Source organism: Lissotriton vulgaris, chromosome 3_1 (assembly GCF_964263255.1).
Source record: "Lissotriton vulgaris chromosome 3_1, aLisVul1.2, whole genome shotgun sequence".
Classification (NCBI taxonomy): domain Eukaryota; kingdom Metazoa; phylum Chordata; class Amphibia; order Caudata; family Salamandridae; genus Lissotriton; species Lissotriton vulgaris.
Window position 1 is genome coordinate 163,322,019 of NC_141689.1, and position 12,815 is coordinate 163,334,833.

The 12,815-nt window shown below is 41.4% G+C and overlaps 1 protein-coding gene across 2 annotated transcripts in view; it reads right to left on the bottom strand.

Annotated features, from left to right (window-relative positions):
- Positions 1–2,328: 2,328 nt before the first annotated feature.
- PHF24 (PHD finger protein 24) overlaps positions 2,329–12,815 on the bottom strand; it is a 528,118-nt gene continuing 517,631 nt past the window's right edge. The window contains exons 7-8 of one of the 2 annotated variants that reach the window (XM_086960262.1): positions 9,631–9,726; positions 2,329–7,000 (exon numbers count right to left, since the gene is read on the bottom strand). In XM_086960262.1, the coding sequence (XP_086816388.1) occupies positions 6,904–7,000; positions 9,631–9,726 (193 nt within the window). In that variant the 3' untranslated portion in view covers positions 2,329–6,903. Of the gene's footprint in view, positions 7,004–9,630; positions 9,727–12,815 lie in introns of both variants that reach the window. The other variant, XM_086960261.1, reaches the window with a different exon arrangement.

Sequence of the window (12,815 nt, forward strand, 5' to 3'; positions counted from 1 at the left end):
CATTCCAGGTGTTCTCCACCAGGGCCTCTTCAAAGTCTTATTCTTCCCTGTATGGTGTGCCACAGGGCTCTATTTTTGTGCAACCAATAGCAATGATTGCGGAAGCGGCAGGGCGTGCATTGTTTTCCTATGCTGATGATACACAAATCATCTTTTCATTATCAGCAGTGGGGAAACAGGACTCTTCCAATCTGCAATTAGGCTTGCGCAAGATTGCAGCATGATGCAACTCAATTTGTTCAAGCTAAACGGGGAAAAGACGGAAGGACTAATTTTTGGGAAAGAGTCTGAACGTTGGGGCCCCCAACATTGGCCAACTGAAATGGGACCTCTACCTACGCCCTCCTCTCAGGCAAGCAATCTAGGCTTTATTATCGACAATAAATTGTCAATGAAACAACAGGCAGTTCAGACAGCAGCCACCTGTTATACCATCTTAAAATGGCTAAAAAAAACAATCTGGATGCTCCCTGTTAACACCCAAAGAACAGTCGTCCATGCTCTAGTAACATCTCGCCTGGACTACGGTAACATTCTCTTTCAGGGGTCTAACAGAGAGGTACTACGTAAGCTTCAGGTGGTGCAAAATTCTGCAGCCAGATTGCTCTGTGGCTTTCCCAGAATGTCCAGCATGGGAAATGCCCTGAGAGAACTGCATTGGCTTAAGGTAGAACATAGCATACAATTTAAAGCATTATGCTATATGTTCAGAATAAAGATCGGCTCTGCCCCCAAATATCTACAAGATCTGGTTCATGAGTACCATCCCCGGCGCCTACTTCGCTCTGCATCAGGAGAACTGTTTGAAATCCCGAGATTTAAATTGTCGAAAATGGGAGGCCCCTCCTTTTCTCTTCTTGGGCCAACCTTATGGAATTCCTTACCTGATGGGATGAGGAGGGAGAAGCTGTTTTCCATCTTTCGGAAACAATTAAAACCCTGTTTTTTTAACCAACATTGCTAATTCCGATATCGCCTAGCTTCTGTTATGGCTTGCGCTGGGAAACCCTTGTTGGGTTGCTGTGCGCAATACAAAATAAAAATAACATAACATAACATCATTCACTTTATGTGTCATCCAAGTTGTTCACCATGATTGGAATGAGTCCAGCTATTACCTTTTTTGGAAGGCAATGATTGGCTGCATGTGGCAGATGGAGGCCTTCAAAGGATGCTTACCTTCATAGAGGCTGCGGAAAAACTATTTTATTTACCATTGTAACAATATCTTTCTTAAAATAAATCCCATTATAAACAGAGGATGCTAACAGCACAATCACATAATCATTATTAATGTAGAAAAATAGAATGATGAGCGTCACACCTCTTCTGGTCCTTAAGGTAGTATTTTATTGTGTACTCTCACTTGTTTATCCTTCCCAGCTTACATTATGTTTGCCTATCGCACTAGTTTACACTGTTACAGCCTCACAAGTATTACATCGTTGTTTGCTTGTATGTAGACAAGGTCAATGGTCTATCATTCTAGTCCATCTTTACATATTTGTACACATTGAATTGGACGTTCTTCTACCCCCATTTCATCAGTCGTACTCTTTCCATATACATTGTTTTTGCAAACCGGCTTCTCATTCTACAACATCTCATGGGACAGCAGTGTATCATGGAAAGGTAGGTCCTCCGATTCCATTTTAAATTAGTACAACCCATTTGGTTGATTGAAATAGGCAATTTAATCCTTTGGTCCAGCCAGTAGTGTCTAAACGTGTGCTTACAGTACAACGCAGAGGTGCCCACCCCGCCTTTTACATTCCACAATATCTGATCATGATTGTTCTATGTGAAAATATAGACTTAAAATATATAGACTACATTCCCTAATACAAAATTAAGACTTCTGTAACATCAACACACCAAAGTATGTATCTACCAAATAATGTCATGTAAAAACATTCCAAATTCCAGCCAAATAATGACTTTAAAATATTATTGTAACTAGAGGTAGTCCACAGGGTTAAAGTCGCTAGTTGTGATAGGAGAGTGATAAGAGAGTGAGTATGGGTGGCTGATGGTGCATGTAAGCGTGGGTAGAAAGAAAGGAAAAGAGGTACAATGGGTAGGATATGAGTCTGAGCACATATCTGTTTAAAGTGTGATGGAGAGAAATCTGACTGAAATGATTATGGTCTGTTGGTGAGCTTTGAGAATGAGATCTACCCCAAGAGAAATGTTTACATGTGTTTGCATTCCCCAATTTGTTTATTTCATTTCAAGGTTTCTATATTTTAAAGTCTATATTTTCAGAACATAACTTAAAGATACCTGTTCCCCTGGCAGTTCCTTGGCAAACTATTCTCCTTCCTGATATTGTTTTAACATTTTCCAAACAATCATGCTATTAGATGTTTTTGAAAGATGTCCATATGTGAGTGAAAACAATAGTAGTCCTGTAAACAAAGTACATAATAAATACATATACAGCAGTTTGTTTATAATAAATACACTTCAGAGTAAGGTTGTACTAGAGGAGATGCATGACTACCTCTATCATAAAATAAAATGTAATCACTACCTCCATCATTAAGTAAAATTCAATCACTACCTCTATCATAAAATAAACTGCAATCACACCCTCTATCATAAAATAAAATGCAATCCATGGCCTAACCTGGTCAGAATTACCAGGGTTTGGCAACCGTATGAAGAAGGTTTTAATTTGACAGTCCTGTTTGTGGCAGCCATTTTGTCTATTTTATGGTTACTGAAATACAGTTAAATAATAAATGAGTTGGATGAGATCCAGGATGTCGTGAGATGCACCTGTGGAGTGAGATAGTCTCATCACTCCTCACCTTAAACAGCCCTCAGGGTGCCATACACGCTGTGGGTGATGTGCCGCAGCACAACATCCTTACAGCACAACAGTTTTCCCTGCATCACAAGAGTGCTTCCCGAAGTACTTTGTGTGAGTACAGCTTTGTATACAGTATCATATTCTATGAAAAAGTCATGGTGGCGCTCAATAATGCTTCAACGAAAAAGTGCAAAAAATAATTCTCAATACATAAATAAAATAAATAATTGTATAAATATAAACATTTGAAGAGGAAAGCTTGTTTTACAGCCATAAACATACATGTGAGCTAAAGGATAACAAGGAGTTTAGTAAATATAGAATATTAACCAATTTCTTTGAAAAAAGGTAACTGCAGTGCTTAATTTGAGCCGGTGTGTTCTGGTGCTCTGCATCGGCCCATTATTCTTAGCACTGGCACTAATTTAAGTAAACCACATGGTGGTGCTGTCTGTCTACTCTTCAGATGAGCACACCCACAGTATCTGAAATGAAATATACATTAAAATTACATTTCAGACTATTCCACACTGTTGTTATTGTTTTGGGTGTCCTGGAATTGTCTGAATTGTCAGACTTCTAGGAGTGGGCTGGTTAACAGTTGTATTGGTAGTTTTATTGGTACCACTGTCAGGGGCAATGGGTGATGCAAGTTGCTGTGGCTTCCAGAGAGGGGCCCTGGTACTTAATGTTTTACAAATTAAGTAATGGATGATTTGATCTAGAATTTTTTTTCATTTATATGATGTTAGAATACTAGGAGACCAGTGGCTGAGAAGGAAGCACCATGTTGGAGACTGAATGTCTTCAACACTTATTCTTTTGGAAACAGGTTTTGGATAAGACTGGGGTGTAAATCAAAAGCATAGCAGCGTACACATTTATGAGCTAAGAAACCACAAGATCATGGTCTGCTTGTGTGGCAGGGATGGCAAGACATTCTATATAGCCCGCTTACATACAATAATCCCCATAGACAGGTCCATTAGTTTTTCAGGTGACAGACAATGCGTGAACCGTCATATCCACTTTGAATGTCTTGAAAGCAAGAAGATGGTGTTCTCAGGAGAAATGAGATGCACTCTCTGCCTCAAAAAACATGGACAAATTTGTGATTGGTATTGGAATACCATTTAGTGACAGACTTGCAGTACCAACACATAGCTACTGTTAGTTAATTTACAATGCCATGCTACATTCTAACCACTGATTTACAGTCAACATGTTTACCACATGTATTTAGGTATTTTAAATGATATGCAATATGTACCTCTACGTTCCTCATGATTTCATTCTGGATGTGAGCAGATTTATGTTGTTTGTTAAGCATAAAAATACAAGTTTGTTTGTAAAGAGGAGAATATTAGACGGTTTTGAGTGAACTGAGTTAGCAATAAAATGATAACAAATATATTGAAGTCAATTGAGCTGGGAAGGAGACTGCTAATGCTGTGAAGATGTTGTTGTGATTTAAACTTACTTTGATAACCCATCTCCTTAAATTATTAATTTACCTATAGACTACGTGATTAGTCTATAAACTTCGATATCCTAACACTAGCATAAAAACAGAAATGTAATTTAGCTCCACCTCACAAGCATCACTTGGTGTTTTACCAAGTCTGGGGATTTATTAGGACACAGCATATGGCTTAGATTGCACGTTTACCCTTTGTATAAGAGGGCTCTTTCCTGTGATCTGGCCTCATAGCAGTGAGTAGGTTTTGTGTCCAAAAAACACATTATTTCCAAAACAGCAGGCCCATAAAGATGCAGGTCTGCAGCCAGCTCAGAAACATTTACTTGCACAGTGTTTCCCTGGCTTTGCTTATTGTGGCAGCAAAGGTCAACGTTGTACAAAGATATCATGGAAAAAAACATACTTTTGCTGTTACAAAACAGCAACTGTAACAAACACAACTGGAACAGAGGAGTACATGCTATCAAGTTATGATATTGTGCTAAATAGCAAGTTATCCTTAATTTGAGCCATCTGTATCCTAAATTGAATGGCAGATCATGTCTTCTTTGTGCAGACTGCCTAGCTCTGGGACTTCATCTCAGTTCATCTCAAGACACGTCAAGATAGATTGCTGTCCTATAAAGATCTAAAATGTTTGTCTTCTCCAAAATACACATGTCCTAGCTCGCTGTGCTGTCTCCCAGTCGGGTGGCAGTGTCAAACGCCACTGGTAATAGTGATAAATGGTCTCTAACAAAAGGACATTAGCAGAATTGTCTTTCTTTTTACTACCTTAGTGATGTTGGCCAGCAACAAACAGCAGTTTTCTTATGTTGTTAATATAGACAAAACCAATACGTATATATTTCTAATGCAAGAACAGCACTGAATGCCGACAATAAGAAAAGAATCAGAGAAGCATCTTATGAGGTCTACATATCTGATAAAAACTGATGTGATGGGACCATAGTTCATAAGTAGAGCCTTCCTGGGTTTGTTGTAGGCCCTAAATGGTGTATGTAAGAGGCTGATGAGGAATACCCGGTGGCTGCCCTATGGATCGGTTTGGTTATCAATAGTTAGCTTTCAGACTAACTATAACAGTATGTCAGTTTAACATTGGTTATAGGAGGACATTTATTGTGGTATAATGACATATGAGTACATAAGTGTTTAACATTAGAATAGCTGAATGGTGTGATTTGCATCAGCTGTGGATGTCTCAAATGGAGTTCTTTTAAACATATTTCCGTTTGCATATGATTGCAAATTGTGCTTTTGGTCGCCTCAAATAATGTCTGTGTACCATTGTTGATACTGCTAGGTAGAGTGGGGGGATAATAGATGTGATGCTTCTTTTGATCACATGTAAGATGTACATGCTCCTTGCATCTCTCCAAGGTTACTGACAAGCATTCACTCTCACTTGCATGAGTGTCTAGTGACTGAGCAATAGGTCACAGATAGGGAAGTGAGCTAGCTCAAGGTGGAAGGGGCTGGCCCAGAACTTGGAACCTTATTCAATGAGCCCTACTCTAGTGGTGTTATGCTTAGAGCACCTCTTGGGTACTTACAACATTCTACCTTTCGGAATGTGTTACCGTTACATGACAATGAGTATATATTAAGCCAGATAATGAATTGCAACGAGCGAGAAAACGCCACAAGCGCCAACACAGCCACGTCAATTCGCTGAGTGGAAGGTCGAACCCTATGTGTACGTTGAAGAATGTGCACTCCGTGTCCATTCAGTATGTGGCAGGCCACAGTCTTATGCTAATTTTGAAAGAACAACTCTCTATTTTTTCCAAACAGGAACAGCCTTACCATTCCTTGAATGTACAATGTGTTCATGTTTCTGACACTGTCCATCTCTGGGTCAAAGAAATACACTTTGTTGACAGCAGCGTTGGTGACACGAGATGGTAGTTCAGCTGCCCAGGATCTACGTAAGCTGGGAAGAGGGATGGGGAGTTGAAAGTTCATCTCAGATGGTTTCGGCAAGTACAATCTTTAAGGGACCAAATGGTTTTTGGGACAAAGAGGGATGCTGCAGGATACTGTCATGAATATAGTAGTCTCACCACAGAACCAAAGTCTACGAAGCAATTTCACTGACCCTAATTTCAGAGCATCTACAAAACATTGGTGCCGTTGCCTGGGAATTCACGGAAGCTCCCGCTTCTGACTGCTACATAGTCCATCGGATGAAGCCAGTCTCCACAACTGAAATCAACGTTAAGTAGGCTCAATCAAGCCATGCTTCTTTCTTGCCAGCAATAGCAGAAGTGTCCAATGGGCAATTGACACAGGAGATCCAAAGGAGCTGAGTGTTTTTATGGTCCATTTTCCATCAGTCAATACACTTAGCACTAAAGCGATTGGTTGGAGACATCAGAGGGCAAGCACACAGGAGAGTGCAGCGCCTTGTCGTTAAACTCAGAAGAAGAGGAAATTGAGAGGCTGCAAATTCCTGGCTAACAACCCGTAGATGGTGGGATTTTCCAGCTCTAAAGTTGATGTCCCCAAACACCCGCTTCATATTCTTTCTCAACTTCATGCATTGGGTCGGATGGAGTTTGTAGTCTTTCTATTCCACAATCCCTCCATGGACTTCTGATAGCCTCTATACTGGTGGTCGCAGGTGGATACACGCACTGTTTGGGCGAGCAGCAAGGATGAAGATGGCATTTTCCTTTAAGAATGTGTTCCAGTCCACTTGTCTGCTGAAGAAACACAAAATATGATTACAAACTATACTCTCTAAAAAAAAAATACTCATTTGAATAGTTTTTTTCTTATTGTTTCTGCCTTCCACCTTTTTATCTTTATGCATTGGCAAAGACAATAGACGGGCTCTTGCCTGCAGAGATATTGGTTTCACCAATGCTCATTTCCTTTGCTGTACTTCAATATTAATAATTAGGCACTTTGAAACAGTAAAGTAATTCTAATATTTAGCAAAATGTATTGGAAGGTGGACAACTATCCATTCCTGCATGTGCAGATGCATGTGTATGCAAGTCCACTGGTGGGCAGCCATTTTGCAAAGATTTTTTCTTTATTAAAGAATCCAAAAAGGTTGATTGTTCATGTGGGCACAAAGGCAGACATCTTGGAATTGTTTTTATATGTAATTAAAACCCTTCTAAGATAGCCACACTGTATATGAACACACAAGCACGAGTTGTATGGCGTTTTTGGAATGCTTTTTTAAAATAGTTTATTATTATTTTGCTATTCAAGAGGTCTCCTAGCAATTTTGGTAGGGTAAAATACTAATACAGTAAGTAAAGTGCGATGCACACATTAAAATGAGCAAGAAGCCCAAAGGCAGTCTGGGGTAGATGCTGGGCCCTAGCAAATAAAAATGTTTAAACACATTTATAAATAGAAATTTGGTCCCATGAGCTCAGATAATGATATGCACTACTTCGGGGCTGATTATGATGTCTGGCGGAATCACTTCCCCGGTTCCGACCGACTGATATTAATGCAACTGAATACAGTTCAATCGCATGGACCCTTTTTCTCAATGGAATCTTGTGTTACCGCCGTAAACCGTCCATACCACAAGCTCTCATTGAGGAAAGGGTGGTGCAGTTCATTCCTGCTGCCCGGGGCAGGCACCTCAACGTGCCTGCCACAAGGTGGAGGGATTATTAGGCAGGGCACCACAGGTGCCTCCTTGGCCACCAACCGGAGGTCGTGCACCAAAGTGGTTCTGCTGTGGACCTGCAAACATGCTTTCCGACATGGTTTCCATGTCGGACAGGCCGGCGTGGAAACCATGTCCAAAACCGTGCATTGTAATTCCGCCCTTGAGATTACAGGCCGGATGAGGACGAGCCCGTCGGAAGTCAGCTGGAATGACCGATTGGTTTACTTTACGACCGCCTCCAACATAATGAGGCGGTCGGAAAGTAAACCGACCGGCCCATTACAATGCGACCCTAAACGGCTGCATCGTAATCGGCTCCTTAATGTAGGGATGACCACATTGTGCACAGGCAACATTTGTCACTTACAGCAAGGGGAGCCAACGAGTGCAGTGGGCGACCAGCTGCCCTATGCTGTACGCAGTACATTATGGTGTGCAGAACCATATATGAATGACACCACGCAACACCAATAGACGAAGAGACCTGACTACAAGACCCTCTTTGTCTGCATATGTATGTATGCATTTTATAAGATTTTTGGTTGAAAAACAAACAAAAATGAAAGATATACAGTGAACAAAGTACACTTATCAACACATCATAACTTGTAACAATGCTTTTGAACCTTATTGCTTGCGCATTCCCTGTGGTTTGGGTATTGATGAGTGATTATCAGGGGTTGGTATAGCAGGAAAAATAGGTGAGATGTCTTAATCAAGATGTTATTCAGACTGTCGACGACGCCAAACAAGGGTCAGTCTCAGAAGGTCCCAAGGTATGTAATCTATAAATTAAAATGTGTCGTTTTTCTAAATTAAGGACTCAATCTCTAAGGCATATTATCATATGTAATCTATATAATAAAATGTGTTGATGTTGGTCTAAATTAAGCTCTCAATATCTAATTATCAAGCGGCACCCCAAAGCTGACTGGGACAAAATACAACGTGATGCTGTTCCTTTCTTATGTTCAGTTCTACTACATATTTTAGTCAATGAAATGGGTTAAGCGCCTAGAAAGAAAAGTTTCTGCTGACAGAGAGCGTTTTATGATGAAACACATCCTTTCTGTAAGAAGCTCTGGAATGTCCTAATGGCCCCCACAAGCTGTGGCCAGGTTTTACTGAATAAACTGCAAGATGGGATGGCGTTCAAGTTATCTTAAAAGAAGTGGTGCCCAAAATAAATAAAAACATATACAGCGTCATAAAACATGCGTGTAATCAAATCTTCAAAACAAAATCCGTTTATATGTGAGAGGTTTACCATTGCAAATATAAGTATGAAGCCCTTTCTTCATTTCAAAACTGAATTTAGGCCGTACACAGAAACTTTACCCTATATACTTTGTGGTATGCTTGTGTTGTAGAGTGTGTGTGCTTTTCTGTGTGGTGTGCAGGGCCTTTGCACACCTCCTTTCTATGTGTGTATGTTATATTCTCTCTAGACTGCTGTGTGTGGTATTGTTGGCACAGTTTGTGTCTCGCCCATTCTTTTTCATACTTCTCTTTGCAGAACTCGTGCGTAAAACAGCTGCTATGAGCCAGGCAGCCAAGGAGGACCTATAATAAAACCGTGGGATCGAGTGTAAACAAGCAGTGCACCTCTGGCCAGAGCAGGCCCTAAGAGCGGGACACCCCCCCCCCCCACACACACACACACCAGCACCCCCCACACGGCCTTCGCCTCACCTGGTCTCCTCGGGGTCCAGCAGGGCCTTCTCCTGGCTCTTGCCGCTGCCGCTGCTGGCCGGGCTGCTCTCGGACATGGGTCCCACGTGACTTATGCTGTGGCAATGAGAAAACAAACAGAAGGCTTCACAATGAGTATTCAGATCAGATGCTGAGCGGAGCTCCCCTCTGGCTACAATTCATTAGTGAAGGTTTCAGGCTTCTTTTCTGCTCCCATTAGGTTTGCAGTGTCTGATTTTTTAAATGTGGCTTTCATTTTCCTGTGTGGAGTTTATTAATTTATTTTTGAGTTTCATATAGTGCTATCTAGACCCGAAGGCATCCGGGTGCTTTATTTGATATCGCTTTTGTCCTAAACAACTAGAAGAACCTCAAAGAAACCTCACAAAGCACCCTATAAACGTATTCTCTCTTGGGCTGCCAGGCAAGGCAGATAGCCAGTGCTGGGATCTACAGTCACACTGGCCTCATTGGCTACACAGATTGCAATGTGAAGTCGCCCTCTGTGACACAGGGCTGAGGTTTCAGAAATGGAATCATTGGTTCTAACCTGGAGGGCACAAAGTCACAACTTTAAGGGAAACATTGTAGTAATGCCAAAATGTGAGTTGTATTCATTGAAAGAAATACCCTTTTCCATAAAACACTGGTTCTATTATAAGTAAAAATTAAAATAATAAGCAGAATAACACAAACACTTGTTACAAGTACATGCTTATAACTATATTATGAAACATACTATCATCACATTTTTTTTTAACTATCTGGTTCGAAAGGTAAGCTGGAGCACCTAATTCATATTGTAGTATTTTAACTAAATGGAGAAACTACAGTTTGTAACAGCTGAACTTACAGTAGTTATTGCTCATGGGCACAGTCCCAGTCAAAGTGGCCATGTTGAGGATGGGCAAGGAGACATTTAGAATTTAATAGGAGTAGGCTTTGGGAACCGTTATGATATGTTAGAGGTATTTGTAAAGTGTTTTACATACACCATTGTCTCTTTGGGCTAAAATGAGATAAGACTAGGATGAAACATTGAATGCAGAGGGGATGCTAGGAGCAAAGAAAGGATGTAATGGCCAGGGCACAATTCACATAACTTGTGTAAAATTTGTTTTTTTTATTGAGGATGGTGGAAAACCTTCTCAAGCATTAACCACAATCCTTGGGGTGAACCACAAAGTCACTAAATTAACCTGAGCTCAATTCACGATTAGCTTCGCACATAAGCAGTCTTGGCTTAACTTAGTGGCAATGTGTAAAGTGTTTATGCAGAACACAAACAGTAATAAAGTGAAACATAACACAAGCAAAATCTCCCAGTTAAGAAAAATACATTGGAATGTAATAAATAATTTGAGACCAAAATTACAAAAATCCAATCGGTAGAACTGGAGATATTGATTTTTAAGGTTAAGGTAAAAGTAGTGCCAAAAGGCCCAAAACGCCAACTGAGGTGATCTGGCCATGCTTGACCAGGACAAAGCCATATGTTCAGGCCCACCACAATGGAGGGCAGGCTGGGCTCAGGAATAAATTTGGCCTGCTAAGGATTGTACCTTGCGTCCTCGAAACACAGTCTGTGCAGCGTTGCTTTCCGATGCTTCAAGTTGTCCGGTGTCAGTTCCGATCATGCTGTGCTGTGAGACTTTGTGTGACTTTGCGTTGTTTGGTTTTGGTTCTGATGAAGTTTTCTGCTGTGCGGAGAGGTTTTGGCGTCGTTTGGCATCGCTGGGTGTTGGTTCCAATGAAGCTTGCAGCTGTGCTGCCAGGCTTTACAGGGCTTTTTGTCGGATTTGATGGAAACTTTAGTTAGAACAAAGGAGAACCCTGCCAACATTTTATTTACATAAGTCCCTGTATAGGGTCCTGGATATTTATCAAGACAACGGAACCACCCATGATGCTCCTTGACCTGCTCATGGGTGGTTCCGTTGTCTTGATATATATCCAGGACCCTATGCAGGGCCTTATGTAAAAAAAAAAATTGGCAGGGCTCTCCTTTGTTCTTATTGATTGTTTGGTTTTTTCCCCCTTGAACCTGCCTACATCCCTTTTGGGGGGGGGCCTTCTGTTCGGGAAACTTTAGTTAGGCCAGGAGCAGTGCTCTCTGACTCCAGCCGAGGGTCCGGGCTCTGGGGGGATACCTCTTGGTGATGAGGGGCTCACTCCAGCAGAGGCCAGCAGGGCTCAGGCAGGTCCAGGCAGATCCAGAGTATCGGGTCCAGTAGGCATGTGCAGGCAGGCCTCTGGAGCGTGTTGTGAGACTGTAGCTCAAAAATGGAGGTAAGACAACTAACTCATATTTTGAGTTACTCAGCATTGGGATCAAGGAAGCAGGTCCAGTCTCTCTTCTCACAGAGCAGTGCAGGCATCAAGTAGCAGGGAAATCTTCTGGCAGCAGGGCAGTCCTTCTTCTGTAGTGTCCATAGGTCTAGGAGTGTGCTCAAGAGTGAGTCTGAGGGTCCTATTTTTATAGGCGGTGCCAACTTTGAAGTGGAAGAAACTTCTAGAGTTTTCCCCACATAGATGATTCTGGAATTTCGTTCTTCCCTGCCCAGGCTCCGAGAGGTCTGAGGTGACAATAGGCTGGTGTAAAGTACTTTGTGAGTGTGCTGGAGGCAGCCCCTTTGAAATGTAATTGGGGCAGGGAACAGCTCCTCCACTCCCCTCCTGGAAAGATGGCCCATCCATCCTCCTAACTGCTAGTCCCACGGGGGTCACTGTCTTGGAAAAATACACAAAGCCACCTGCCAACTACACCCAGACATGTGACCCAGAAGACACCCTGGTTAGGACAAAAAAATGCCAACTTTATAAACGTGGCATGTCTAGAAAGGTGACTTACAATCCAACGTTACCATTATAAATGGTTTTACATTACAATTCATTTAAGTGTAAAAATGACATTCATACTATCTCTAGATCAAAACATTAGCACTTATTAAATGTAAAAAGGTAACCCGTAGTTATTCAATAGGAGAATTTAGGAGTTTTTCAATACCAGGACATTTAAAACTTAAACATACATATCCAGCTTTTTAAATACACTGCATCCTGCCCGATGGGTTGCTTAGGGGCTACTCTAGGGGTGATACATATGTTTTAATAAGGAAGGATTGGCCTGAAAAAGGTCTTACCAGGTCGCCATGGCAGTTTAAAACTGCACCCAGGCTTAAGTG